At 42.4% G+C, this 15407-nt stretch overlaps 1 protein-coding gene across 2 annotated transcripts in view; it reads right to left on the bottom strand.

Moving 5' to 3' along the window:
* Positions 1 to 1288: 1288 nt before the first annotated feature.
* The window catches only part of yap1 (Yes1 associated transcriptional regulator), a 119986-nt gene continuing 105867 nt past the window's right edge, over positions 1289 to 15407 (bottom strand). For both annotated transcript variants that reach the window (XM_033022353.1, XM_033022352.1), the window contains 3 exons: positions 7588 to 7718; positions 3466 to 3578; positions 1289 to 1919 (listed from right to left, as the gene is read on the bottom strand). In XM_033022353.1, the coding sequence (XP_032878244.1) occupies positions 1681 to 1919; positions 3466 to 3578; positions 7588 to 7718 (483 nt within the window). In that variant the 3' untranslated portion in view covers positions 1289 to 1680. The remainder of the gene's footprint in view (positions 1920 to 3465; positions 3579 to 7587; positions 7719 to 15407) is intronic.

Consider the following 15407-nt stretch of genomic DNA (forward strand, 5'->3'; position numbering starts at 1 on the left):
GAATAGAGCACTCACTGAGGATAAATCAAGCAAGAGGAAAACTAATTTAGTATTTTAAATGATTTTCAGGGCCCTCTCTCAGTACCTATTTAAATATACATAGATTCAAATTACAAGCCACATTTTCTTTATAAGTAAAAACCAAAATGCAGGTTGAAAATCTCTGGTCTGTTGTCCTTAGGAGCTGACCTGTACTTGATCATAGGGTTTCAACCTTAAAAGTGATTTTCAAAAAAGGGATACAAAGTATTCAACAGTTCCCAGTTGAAAATTGAATTATATAGTACAAAAAAAAGCTTATGAACTTCAGTGTTAAAGGGAATATTCTTTGGATACATTTTTGATCGCAAAGCTTCCGCTGATATGTCGCAATTCTTAAATCTATTATACACATACATATTCTTTTCACCATTAACTTTCTTAATCATTCACTACTGTATATAGGACTCTTCAAACTATCTGCGCTGCTAATCATCTAACACAATCATTTAACCATTCAATAACCTACTAAACAAGTTCAAGGGCTATTTCCTTTTGGCATCTATATAAGCTGCAGTTTTTATAAAATTGATCATGCCCCAAGTCTTTTGGTGTAAAATAACCATTTGTTCATTAACTGCAGAAGTAGGCCCGCTTTCAAACATATCTGAAATAATTTTGATAGACACTACTGAAAATGTATACTGTAAAATCATGTACAAGTAATTAAAAACCTCTGACAAATCTTTCATATTTAAATAAGACCAAATGAAACTAATAGCTGAGAGTTCACTTTGTAATCACCCAACCCCCAGAATTAATTACACAGCTGCTTGAAAATGAATAGCTCAAAGACAAAATAATACATCTTTGTGGTGTATACTATGAAATGGAAGACACCATCTAAAAATAAAATCCATGTAGGCAGCATGTTAGGATGCAAGGTAGACAAAAGTGCTGGAGAAACTCAGCGGGTGCAGCAGCATCTATGGAGCGAAGGAAATAGGCAATGTTTTCGGGCCAAAATCCTTCTTCAGACTGAGGGTTTCGGCCCGAAACGTTGCCTATTTCCTTCGCTCCATAGATGCTGCTGCACCCGCTGAGTTTCTCCAGCACTTTTGTCTACCTTCGATTTTCCAGCATCTGCAGTTCCTTCTTAAACAACGTTAGGATGCAAGATGTGACAATGCTTTGAAGAAGCTAGGCAAAGGCACTTAACTGGCACCAGATTTTCTGTTGATGGTTCAGCAGCTGATGAATACGTCTAATAATACAGAATAAACCCAAAGTAAAAGATAATGTCACTTGATTCAAACATTAAAATTTATCGGGTTTCAAAACTAATTCGTAAAGCAAAAATGTAATCATTGCTGCAAAACTAAGGAATCAAACAAAAATTATACAGGTACTGTCCATGGATATAAATTGAATACAAAAAAATCAACAGGGTACAGCTGGACATACTGTATATACTAGTTCTTCAAGATAATGTAGGTAAAAATGGTATATGACATTTGCTAATCACTATTTCCAAAATGTGTGGAATACTAAATGGCATAATCCTGTCCAAATATTCAGAGTTCATCTAATCTTGCATCAGGGGAAGAGACAGAACTCATTGAAGTTCCAATTAAGTTATAAAAATGTCTCAAGTTTTCTCATCCTTCACAGAATAAAACATAATCCATAGGATTAAGAACCCTATAGCCATGTCAGAAAGCTCTCTTTATCTATCTTTGTGGCAGCAAGGACAGACTCCATGTCATTAAGAAAGTCGGAGCTTAATGCCTCTTGCAGGCTTGGCATCAATTCCTCTCCTTCCACATTCATGCTGTCTTCTTCCAGTGTTCCAAGGTCCACATTAGTTCCTGGAATAGTTTCCAAGTAGTCTGGAAAACGGCTCTGCTGGGAATTTAGATTATTTGGGCCAAGGTTTTCACCTGGATAAAGAAACCAAAAGAAGGTGAAAACAGCCCAATTGAACAAACATTCATTCTATATTGTTTTAAAAATCAACAATTACAAAGCTGTTATCCTCAAATGAATGTATTCCTATTCACAAGAAATGTCCTTAATTTCCTATTCTGGATGCACTATTCTTCTTTGCATAATGTTCCATATTAGATTCGAGCATGGTATCATAAATGGCAATTATTCAATATTTCCTCAGTTACACAGCACAACATGGGCAACTGGAGAACAAATAAGGGGGGAAATCTCGTGGTTCTTCCAACCGGAGGTAAACTGCTGACACCATTATGTACAAACTAAAGGGCCTGTCCCATGAGCATGCGACTGCATGCGGCAAGCGCGACCAAACCGGAAGCGGGGGCCGCGCAGAAGTCGAGTGATCCCCGTGCAGGGCCTGTCCCACCAGCACGCAACTGCATGCGGCGAGCGCGACCAAACCGGAAGCGGGGGCCGCGCGGAGGTCAAGTGATCCCGTACGAGTTGACATGAAGTTCGAGCGAAGTACGCGGGAAGTTCGCGCTAGGTGTACGGCGTCAAGACACTGCATACGGCGTTGAGACGGTGCGTACGCCCATCGAGGCAGTGCGTACGGCCTCAATGCGGCTGCGGGCCGGCAGGCTGTTGCTGTGTGGAATTTTTGAACAGTTTTTGAACAGTTTTTCGGAGCCCCGCGCGATGTCAGGAACAGCTCCGCACAACTCCATACGGCTCCGGCGATCGAAGTGGGACCGGCCCCGCGAGGCCGTAAGGCTCAAGCAACCACGTTAGGTCGTGCTTGCCGCATACAGTCACATGCTCGTGGGACAGGCCCTTAACATCATGGAGAAGATCAGTTAAATCAAAACAATTTAGGGATCACCTTGTATTGTCATGAGTGGTATAACACAGTCAACATTTATCCTCAGAAAAATCATGTTCACTAACAGTCAGTAATATCTGGGCGTATAGAGTAATTTATTGAAGAAATAGAATCAATAGAGTCAACCTTTTAGTCTGCGCTGATTTGTCAGCATGTAAGCTCATTCTAAAGTTGTTCAATTGAGTGACAATCTTCAGTTTCTCAGTTCTCAGACTAGGTATGACAAGTCTACATCTGGTACAAGGGGCCTCACAGGATCAATGGGAATAAATCAGTCACGTTTTTATTTGACTTCATCAAATTGTAATCTTCAAGTGGTACTTGATTGTCAGCCAGGAAGATGGGAGTGGTAGAAGGAGAAGGTGGGTGTGTTAGGACCTCACTGGTTGACAAAGGATTTCTGCCAGCAAATCTAGTTGCCTTTGCCAGGAGTGAGCAGTTCGTGCACTGCTTTGGGCCAGAACAATGTCAGAGGGACAAGGATTCCTTCAGAAGATTGCATCTTGCATCTGCACTGATAGAAACCAGAGATCTTGGGATCAACAGAAGATGCTGGACATAATGTCCTAATTTTCAAAGCTTAATTTATAAATCAATAAATTTGTCTTAAACATTGCATCAGCTTTAATAAGAATATTTCTCGTAACCGAACAGACCTGTGTCCATTTCCTCAACACTGTTAAGAAAGTCATCAGGCGTTCTGGGCACACCGTAGCTGTTCATGCCGAGTCCACTGTCCGTACTCTCTTCCCTGGAATGGTATGTTCCACTGTAGAGAAACATAAACCAGGTGAGGCAAAATTAAACTGTATAAGAGTCTATGAAAAAGTTGTCTTTATACACACAGTCCTTGTTCTCCCATCAAAAACCAGATACACATCCTTTGGATTTCAGCTTCTGTGCAGCAAAGCCTTCAAAAAAGGACCATAAATCGAAACTAATTTACACAGAATCAGATACGTAAGCAGAAAGTGGTAATGCTAATCATGAATAACTTCATTGTGTAGTTTTAAGCAAGCAGCTTTAGTGTCTGACTTTTGTAACCATGTGTTAAATGAATCTTGCCCAATACATTTGTGCTTAACCATATCAGCGAGCTCTTTGGAAATGGGACAATCACAATGCCCTCCATAATGTTTGGGACAAAGACCCATCATTTATTTATTTGCCTCGGTACTCCACAATTTGAGATTTGTAATAGAGGAAAAAAAAAATCACATGTGGTTAAAGTGCACGTTGTCAGATTTTTGACACCTGGACAAAAATGCTGGAGGAACTCAGCGGGTGAGGCAGCATCGATGGAGAGAAGGAATATCTATGGAGTGAAGGAACATCTATGGTGAGAAGGAAGCATCTATGGAGAGAAGGTGTCAACTTCTCTACATCGGCGAGACCAAGCGCAGGCTCGGCGATCGCTTCGCCCAACAACTCTGTTCAGTTCGCACTAACCAACCTGATCTCATGATGGCTCAGCACTTCAACTCACCCCCCCATTCCGAATCTGATGTTTCTGTCCTGGGTGAGGCCCAGTGCAAATTGGAGGAACAGCACCTCATATTTCGCTTAGGTAGTTTACACTCCAGCGGTATGAACATTGACCTCTAATTTCAGATATTCCTTCTCTTCATAGATGCTGCCTCACCCTCTGAGTTCCTCCAGCATTTTTGTCTACCTTAGTAAGCTCACCAGTGCTCTCTTTTTTCTTAATGATGTTCCAAACAGTTGATTTTGGTAAGCCTAAGGTTTGGCTGATGTCTCTAACAGTTTTATTCTTGTTTCTCACTCATAATGGCTTCCTTGACTTTCATTGGCACAACTTTGGTCCTCGTTGATAAACAGCAATAAAAGTTTCCAATGGTGATGGAAAGACTGGGGGAAAGACTAGCTGAGAGCTCGCTTTTACCTGCATTAAAGAGGCATTAAACACATTAAAACGATTAAGATCAGGGGATATGGGGAGAAGGCAGGAACGGGGTACTGATTGGGGATGATCAGCCATGATCACATTGAATGGCGGTGTTGGCTTGAAGGGCCGAATGGCCTACTCCTGCACCTATTGTCTATTGTCACACCTGAGCAATTACAAACACCAGTGAAGCCATGTGTCCGAAACATTATGGTGCCCTGAAATGGGGGGACAATGTGTAAACACAGCTGTAATTTCTGCATGGTGAAACCAAAATGTATAAAAATACCCTTTAATAAAATCTGACAATGTGCACTTTAACCACATGTGATTTTTTTATTACAAATCTCAAATTGAGGAGTACAGAGGCAAATAAATAAATGATGGGACTTGTCGCAAACATTATGGAGGGCACTATATTTGTACAAATACCGAGTCATTGAAAGTTGGTGAATCCCAGAAAACCCGCAATTAAGAAAATGTTATCAATCCTATTTCGTCAAGTGAGGAACTTGATGTAATGATTCATTCTCCAAAGATGCCGTTTCTAACATTGCTGTATGTCCACTACTAGAATTTAAACAAATGCTCCTTGTTGCAATGTTTGATTCAAATTTTGCTGGAAACCAAAAGTACCAGGGGAGGGGGTGCTTTGGGTGGGAAGGGTTGAATTGACCAGGGAGTTACGGAGGGAGCGGTCTCCCCTTTTGGTTTTCCGCAGAGACTGCTCCCTCCGTAACTTGTCGCTTTACCTCCCCCCTCGACTCAATCCAAGGACCTAAGCAGTCTTTCCAGGTGTGGCAGAGGTTCACCTGCATCTCCTCCAACCTTATCTATTGCATCCGCTGCTCTAGGTGTCAGCTACTCTACATCGGTGAGACCAAGCGTAGGCGTGGCGATCGCTTCGCCCAACACCAAATAACCAACCTGATCTCCCGGTGGTTCAGCACTTGAACTCCCCCTCCCATTCCGAATCCGACCTTTTTGTCCTGGGCCTCCTCCATGGCCAAAGTGAGTCCCACCGCAAATCGGAGGAGCAGCACCTCATATTTCGTTTGGATAGTTTACACCCCAGCGGTATGAACATTGACTTCTCCAATTTCAGGTAGTCCTTGCTTTCTCCCTCTTTCCCCTCCCCTTCAAATCTCTCCCACAGCCCACCGTCTCTGCCTCTTCCTTTCTTCTTCCCGCCTCCCCCCCACCCCAACATCAATCTGAAGAAGGGTCTCGGCCCGAAACGTCACCTATTCCTTCGCTCCATAGATGCTGCCTCACCCGCTGAGTTTCTCCAGCATTTTTGTTCACCTTCGATTTTTCCAGCATCTGCAGTTCTTTCTTAATCAAGTATTCTACAGGGATTTGTAAATATATTTTTCATAAAGTCATAAGTGACATGAGCAGAATTAGGCCATTTGGCTCATCAGGTCTACTCTGCCATTCAATCATGGCTGATCTATCTCTCCCTCCGAACCACATTATCCTGCCTTCTCCCCATAACCCCTGACACCCGTACTAATCAACAATCTATCTCTGCCTTAAAAATATCCATTGATTTGGCCTCCACAGCTTTCTGTGGCAACGAATTCCACAGATTCACCATCCGCTGACGAAAGAAATTCCTCCTCGTCTTAAAGGAACGTTCTTTAATTCTGAGGCTATGAGCTCTAGTACTCGACTCTCCCACTAGCGAAAGCATCTCCACATCCACTCTATCCAAGCCTTTCACTAATCAGTAAGTTTCAATGAGGTCCCCCTCCACCCAGTGCTGACAAACGCTTGTTTTCCTCATCCACTTAGGTTGAGCTACTAATAAAAGTCTGGAGCAGCATCCTATATTAGACATATGTACACAGTGACAGTACAGAATGGAGTGTAGCAACAAACAAGGCAATAGTACGTTACATGTAACAAGGAGGGTCTTTAAATAGGAAAGCCTTAAAAAAAGTCACAGGTTAATTTAAAAATTCAAACTATTCAATACAATCCATTTTTGAAATAGCTATACATTTTATCAAAGGATTCAAAGGTCAGTTTATTGTCACGTGTACCAATTAAGGTACACTGAAACTCAAATTACCATACAGCCATACTAAAAAGAGCAACAAGACACAACCACATAAAAGTTAACATAAACATCCACCACAGCAGATTCCTCACTGTGATGGAAGGCAATAAAGTCTACGTTTATTCTCCCGCAGACGGAGCATTTGAACCATCGCAGACGGGGCGATCGAAGCTCCCACAGCCGGAGGTTGAAGCTCCCGCGTCGGGGCAGTCGAAGCTCCTGCGGTTGGTGCTCCCGAAGTCAGTCTCTAACCAGGGACAGCGAACTCCACGATGTTAAAGTCCGCAGGTTCCCATGGTTGGAGCTCCGAGTTTGATCCCCGACAGGGATGGCGAGCTCCACGATGGTAAGTCCACAGGCTCCCGCAGTTGGAGCTCCCGAAATCGGTCTCCAGCAAAGACCACCAGCTCCTTGATGTTAGGCCGCAGTGCGGACGAGATACAATACGGAAAAAATCTCCATTGAGTTAAGAGATTTTAAAAAGTTTCCCCCCCCCACAAAACACTAAAACATACATTTAACACATGTCATTCCTAATATCTCATAATACTCCTGCACAATACTCACCTTGCAAATGGGCTCTACGCTCATTATTTTCCCGATGGAAAAGCTTAGTAATAGTCTTGGCTATGATCAGACCAAATTTTATAATAATAATAATTAATACAACTGTCCAAGATTGTTACGTGAAACTTACAGCTGTGAGTTTCACATATTTTCCTATTGCCTCAATCTGTAAAAATATATTGCAAAAACAGAATTTTGTTATATAGCAGTAACATACATGCTTTTAGATTCAGTTCTCACCTATTAAGGAACGGATCTGAACTATTGGTTGTCATTGTCCTTACATCTTGTGGTATCGCAGATGACGTAACTGGATTTTGAGGGCTGCCATCTTGTTCAATAGTTGGTAGCTGACTGCGCAAGGCCATTTCCTGAGAACAGGGTGCAGACAATCAATTCTGAAGCCAAAGTATGCTTTTTGAATAATCAGTTTTATTTCGTAAGTGGTGTTTTTCAAACATGTTGTTTTAATAAAGGATAGTCAATCAGGAATATTTCATTTAACTGGCAAAATCTTCAGGTTTACATGACACAGATGCAATGTGACATACAGGGGCATGATATAATTCACCATGTTTACCTTCACCCGCTCCCAATGCACACACTTAAAACAGAAATCTACAGTCAAAAGGCACTTAGCGTTGTTCCTTTTGACTGCACAGTCTTGTATACAGATGCCTTTCAGTATTTTCCTAATTAGGTTGGCATGCGAGTGGGAGGGGGGGCAGGGAGAAGAAAGGGTCCTAGAGCAGAAAGGAAGCCAGTGAGAAGTTTGGGGCAAAAATTGTAATGCAGGAGAACAAGATTAGTAGACAAGGTCACAAGGACATTGCTGACCTTGCATTATTTTTTTAATTTGCACTATAATGCTGTAACACCGTACTTGGTATTTTTCTCTTTGTCTTACCTGCAGCATGGCTTGATTGTAATTGTGTACAGTGTGATTAGATTGACTAGATTTTTCACTGCATCTCAGTACGCATGACCATAATAAACCAATATAAATTGAGGCAAGGTCGATGTTGGTGGCATCAGGCGGGAACTTGCTAAAGTCGATTGGGAGAGTCTGTTTGCAGGTTGGGGGATGACTGGTAAGTGTGAGGCTTACAAAAGTGAGATAGTAATGGTACAAAGGCAGAAGGGCAAGGCAGCACAGGTGTAAGGAACCCTAGTTGATGAGAGGTGTTGAAGTTCTGTTCACGAAAAAAAGTATATGTCAGATTTAGGCAGTTGGGATCAAGTGAATCCCTCCGTGAATTTTTCCTGATTGGAAGCCTGAGGCCAGTGGAGCATGCGGGAGTCTGCGCTGGGTCCTCTGTTGTTTCCTATCTACATTAACCGAGTTTGTATGTCAAAATAGTTAACATTGTTAGTAAATTGGCAACCAATACCGAAATCAGCAATATGGAAAGCGATGACGGACATCCAAGTTTACAACAGGATCTAGATCAGTTTAGAAGGTGGACAAGAAATGGCAAATGGAATTTTACTCTGACAAAGTGTGAAGTGTTTTACTTGGTTTTGCCAAATGCAAGTAGGTCTTGCACAGTAGGTAGTAGAGCCTGTAGTGTGTTGTAGAACAAAGTGGTGTCAGGTAGATGGAGTGGTAAAGGCAGCATTTAGCATGCATGCCTTCATTGGGCAGGGTACCGAGTATAAAAGTTGGTGCAGCTGTACAAGTCATTGGTGAGACCATATTTGCAGTACTGTGCGCAATTCTGGTCACTCAGCTATAGGAAGGACATCTTTAAGCTCAGAAAAAAATCACCAGGTTGTTATCTGGAATTCTGGGAGAGCTTAGGGTCCAGGGATAGGCTGGAAATGTTTGCTTTGGTTATAGGAGGCTAAGGGGTGGCAATATTATGTTGTGTGAGATCATGAGGGACAAGGATAAAAGTATTTTTCGCAAGAAAGCCAATTCTACAAATGAGGGCATACACTTGAGGTGAGTGGCGAGAGATTTCAGAAGGACTTCAGGAGCAACTTTTTTTACTCAGAAGGTAGTCCATATCTGGAATGAGCTGCCAAAGGAAGATAGAAACATAGAAAATAGGTGCAGGAGGAGGCCATTCGGCCCTTCGAGCCTGCACCGCCATTCAATATGATCATGGCTAATCATCCAACTCAGTATCCTTTACCTGCCTTCTCTCCATACCCCCGATACCTTTAGCCACAAGGGCCACATCTAACTCCCTCTTAAATATAGCCAATGAACTGGCCTCAACTACCTTCTGTGGCAGAGAATTCCAGAGATGTAGAAGCTGAACACTTAGACAGATCTTTGGATAGGAAGACTTCAGAAAGATAGGGATCAATTGCTGGTGAACAGGAGCAACTCAGAATGCCAACTTTGTCAGCATGGATAAGGTGAGTTGAAGGGTCCACTTCCATGCTATCTAACTTCATGACCCTGACATTGGGCCCTACATTATGATGGTCTACTGAATTATTGCTAGAACGGAAAACACTTTTGGGGCTTCTCTCTTAAAAAAGACTGGGATTAAAAGATTGATCCAGCTGCATGAAGCTCAGGACCACAGTGGAATCTCCTGCTCCCATGTCAGTATTTCTGATCCGACACCAACATAAGTGCCGGCACTCCCAAGTGCCCCCAGGGTAACCCCAGCTCGCAACAGTGATTCGTAACCTTATCTCAGTGACTTCACCTTCCACCCTGCCAGGCTGCCCATACTGCCGTGGCAGACCCTCAGAAGCCAACAGCCTTCTGCATACTTAGCTGTTCTTGGACGAGCAAATGTGCCTAGACCTGAGCCAAGAAAAACCTGATGGAAACGCTGACTCGCTTTCAAATGGAGGAGAAAAATAAACTTTTTTTAGTTAAGTTGAATTTATTGCTAACTAATGAAGTGGCATTTTTAAAACTCTAACAGTTTTGGGTTCCAATATTACTTAAGATTAATATCCAAACATTCACATCCAATAGCCCCAATAATACTGACAGCGTCGACAGCCTTGAGTGCGGGAGCACAGAACTTCAGTGCTTCAGGGCATCAAAGAGCTTCAGTGAATCTCGCTGGCTATAGTTTTGTTGGAACAGACCACATGCTGGAACAAATGATGTGGAATCACAGCACAGGCAGCTTCAGTGCCCTCCATAATGTTTGGGACAAAGACCCATCATTTATTTTTTTGCCTCTAATCCACAATTTGAGATTTGTAATAGAAAAAAATCACATGTGGTTAAAGTGCACATTGTCAGATTTTAATAAAGGCCATTTTTATACATTTTGGTTTCTTCATGCAGAAATTACAGCAATGTTTATACATAGTCCTCCCATTTCAGGGCACCATAATGTTTGGGACACAGCAATGTCATGTAAATGAAAGTCACCATGTTTAGTATTTTACTGCATATCCTTTGCATGCAATGACTGCTTGAAGTCAATGATTCATGGATATCACCAGTTGCTAATGTCTTCTATGGTGATGCTCTGCCAGGCCTGTATTGCAGTCATCTCTATGTTTGTTTTGGGGGCTAGTCCCCTTCAGTTTTCTATTCAGCATATAAAAGGCATGCTCAATTGGGTTCAGATCGGGTGATTGACATGGCCACTCAAGAATTTACAATTTTTTAGCTTTGAAAAACTCCTTTGTTGCTTTAACAGTATGTTCAGGATCATTGTCTTACTTGGACAGGTTGGGTGAGTGGGCAGATGCAATTTAATGTGGATAAATGTGAGGCTATCCACTTTGGTAGCAAAAACAGGAAGACAGATTATTATCTAAATGGTGTCAAGTTGGGAAAAGGGGAAGTACAATGGGATGTGGGAGTCCTTGTACGTCAGTCAATTAAAGTAAGCAGGTGTGTTCAAGAAGGAACTGCAGATGCTGGAAGATCGAAGGTACACAAAAATGCTGGAGAAACTCAGCGGGTGCAGCAGCATCTATGGAGCGAAGGAAATAGGCGACGTTTCGGGCCGAAACCCTTCTTCAGACTAAAGCCCTTCTTCAGATTAAAGTAAGCATGCAGGTACAGCAGGCAGTGAAGAAAGCGTTGGCCTTCTTAAGAGGAATTGAGTATAGGAGCAAAGAGGTCCTTCTGCAGTTGTACAGGGCCCTAATGAGACCACACCTGGAGTATTGTGTGCAGTTTTGGTCCCCTAATTTAGGAAGGATATTCTTGCTATTGTGGGAGTGCAATGTAGGTTTTCAAGGTTAATTCCCAGGATGGCAGGACTGTCATATGCTGAGAGAATGGAGCGGCTGGGTTTGTATACTCTGGAATTTAGGATGAGAGGGGATCTTATTGAAACACATAAGATTATTAAGGTATTGGACACGCTAGAGGCACGGAACATGTTCCCGATGTTTGGGGGAGTCCAGAACCAGGGGCCACAGTTTAAGACTAAGGGGTAAAAGAGTTGTGAGTCTGTGGAATTCTCTGCCTCTGAGGGCAGTGGAGGCCGGTTCTCTGGATACTTTCAAGAGAGAACAAGATAGGGCTCTTAAAGATAGCGGAGTCAGGGGATATGGGGAGAAGGCAGGAACGGGGTACTGATTGGGGATGATCCGCCATGATCACATTGAATGGTGGTGCTGGCTCGAAAGACCGAATGGCATACTCCTGCACTGATTGTCTTGCTGTAGAATGAACCACCACCCAATGAGTTTTGATGCATTTGTTTGAACGAGCAGATAGGATGTGTCTATACACTTCAGAATTCATTATGCCACTACCATCAGCAGTTGTATCATCAATGAAGATAAGTGAGCCAGTACCATCGGCAGCCTTACATGCCCAGGCCATAATACCCCCACCACTGTGTTTCACAAATGAGGTGGTATGCTTTGGATCTTGGGCAGTTCTTTCTTTCCAATTTGCATATAGGGCCAACCGGTCTGTTGAGGATGCTATCAACTTAGCTCTTCACTATTCCCTTCGTCATCTGGAATCACCGAACACCTATGCACGCATCCTGTTTATAGATTTTAGCTCGGCCTTTAATACTATACACCCGATTAAACTCTACAATAAAATGTTGGACATGAGCATCCACCCAGCCATGTGCCATTGGATTCTACACTTTCTAACAAACAGACAGCAAAGAGTCAAGGTGGGTGAAAAACTCTCCAGCCCTTTGACTCTCAACATAGGAGCCCCCCAAGGGTGCGTTCTGTCACCCCAGCTCTTCTCACTTTACACCAACAACCTCACATCCCAATGCAGCTCAGTTAAAATTTTTAAATATGCAGATGACACAACAATAATTGGCCTAATCTCAGACAACAAAGAATCACAATACCATCTAACAGTCGATAGCGCAGTCAAATGGTGCGCAGACAACAACCTTCAGCTTAATACTTCAAAAACCTTAGAAATCATCATAGATTTTAGACGCAATCAAAACCACAAACCCCCGGTCCATGTCAACTCTCACCCCATAACCTCCACGAACTCATTTAAGTTTCTAGGCACCTATATCTCCAATAATCTAAAATGGCACATCAATGCAGACCACGTCATCAAGAAAGGTCAACAACGTCTATATTTCCTCAGACAGCTCAAAAAGTTCAGAGTTGATAAACACCTCCTGGTCCGTTTCTATCAATCAATCATTGAAAGCATCATCACCTCCTCAATCACAGTCTGGTACGGTAACACCGATAGTCACTCACTACACAGAATACAACGCATTGTCTCCAAGGCCTCCAGGATCATCAACTCCCCCCTCCCCTCAATCCATTCAAGTTATCTCCAACGTACCTCACAACGGGCAAAAAAGATCATCTCGGACCACTCCCATCCAGCAAATCACCTTTTTCAGTCTCTCCCTTCGGGGAGGCGCCTCAGGTCACTTGCTACTAAAACCACCCGCTTTAAAAACAGTTTCTTCCCCTCAGCAATAAGAACTCTCAATTCTGTCCAATAATCAGACAATAATATGACTTTTGATGTATACAGTGTCTTGTCTATGGTCTTTGTTTGTTCTTTTGCACTATGTATTGTTGGTGAGATTTGTGATTTGTGATGTGGTATGGATGCACTTTATTACAGTGATCTGTGTTATTAGTGGTATGTAACAAAAGCAGTGTACCATCATGTACCGAACCCAAATACCACCAACCCTGGTTGCGTGGCAATTAAAGATTCTATTCTATTCTATTCTCTCCTACATGCTTTGCTCTTGCCATCACTCTGATATAAGTTAATATTCGTCTCATCCGACCACAAGATCTTTTTTCAGAACTGTGGTTGCTCTTTTAAGTACTTCTTGGCTAACTGTAACCTGGCCATGCTATTTTTGCAGCTAACCAGTGGTTTGCATCTTGCAGTGTAGCCTCTGTATTTCTGTTCATGAAGTCTTCAACAGACAGTGGTCATTAACAAATCCACACGTGACTCCTGAAGAGTGTTTCTGATCTGTCGGACATGTGTTTGGGGATTTTTCTTAATTATAGAGAGAATTCTTCTGTCATCAGCTGTGGAGGTCTTTCTTGGCCTGTCAGTCCCTTTGCGATTAGTAAGCTCACCAGTTCTCTCTTTCTTCTTAATGATGTTCCAAACAGTTGAATTTGGTAAGCCTAAGGTTTGGCTGATGTCTCTAACAGTTTTATTCTTGTTTCTCAGTCTTTGACTTTCATTGGCACAACTTTGGTTCTCATGTCGATGAACAGCAATAAAAGTTTCCAAAGGTGATGGAAAGACTGGAGGAAAGACTAGGTGCTCAGAGCTCTCTTATACCTGCATTATGGAGGTATTAAACACACCTTAGCAATTACAAACACCTATGAAGCCATGTGTCCCAAACATTATGGTGCCCTGAAATGGGGGGGGGGGGGGGGGGACTATTTATAAACACAGCTGTAATTTCTACATGGTGAAACCAAAATGTATAAAAATACCCTTTAATAAAATCTGACAATGTGCACTTTAACCACATGTGATTTTTCCAGTACATATCTCAAATTGTGGAGTACAGAGGCAAATAAATAAATGATCGGTCTTTGTTCCAAACATTATGGAACCTTCCATTGTCCTCCGTGCTAGGCCTTAGCCATAATTTACGGTTTTATCAAACTAAAACACATTTCTTCAGCCGAGAATTTGTCAACTGCTCGTCAACCAAGGAACAGAAAAGGAAAATTCAGATATCCATAAGAAAGCATTTCTTCATTCTTTTGGACATTAAAAGTATATTGGCCTATTTCATGCTTCTTCTGCAATACTAAACCAAATAGCAAGCAATAATGTCAACATGGGCAAGACCAGACCACACAAACTGAACAAAGGAAGACATAACCAACTTCATTTGGCTGCGAAGTTCATTATTTTCCCCGATAATTGCCAAAAGATATGCAGGTGGCTGCAGAATTTTAACATATTTACATTGTGTTGAAACATGAGGGATATACTGTTCCAGACAAATGAAGAGCTGGAGTTATCTTTATAGTTTTATGGAAGGATGAGAGGATCTTATAAAAATTTTCAGGGATTGGACAGGTTAGATCTAGGAAAAATGTTCCCGATGTTGGGGGAGTCCAGAACCAGGGGTCACAGTTTAAGAATAAGGGGTAGGCCATTTAGGACCGAGGAAAAGCTTTTTTACCCAGAGAGTTGTGAATCTATGACACAGAAGGCAGTAGAGACTAATTCACTGGATGTATTCAAGAGGTGGTGCATCTCTGGAACTCTCTGCCACAGAAGGTAGTTGAGGCCAGTTCATTGGCTATATTTAAGAGGGAGTTAGATGTGGCCCTTGTGGCTAAAGGGATCAGGGGGTATGGAGAGAAGGCAGGTACAGGATACTGAGGGATGATCAGCCAGGATCATATTGAATGGCGGTGCAGGCTCGAAGGGCCGAATAGCCTACTCCTGCACCTATTTTCTATGTTTCTAAGAGAGTTAGATATGGCTCTTGGGGCTATTAAAGGGATATGGGGGGGAAAGCAGGGGGTACTGATTTTGGATGATCAGCCATGATAATATTGAATGGAGGTGCTGGCTCGAAGGGCCAAATGGCCTACTCCTGCACCTATTTTCTATGTTTCTAGTTACCAACCATAATGATAACTGGAGTGAACATAGCATAACCAGTAGT

This window comes from Amblyraja radiata, chromosome 6 (assembly GCF_010909765.2).
Source record: "Amblyraja radiata isolate CabotCenter1 chromosome 6, sAmbRad1.1.pri, whole genome shotgun sequence".
NCBI lineage: Eukaryota > Metazoa > Chordata > Chondrichthyes > Rajiformes > Rajidae > Amblyraja > Amblyraja radiata.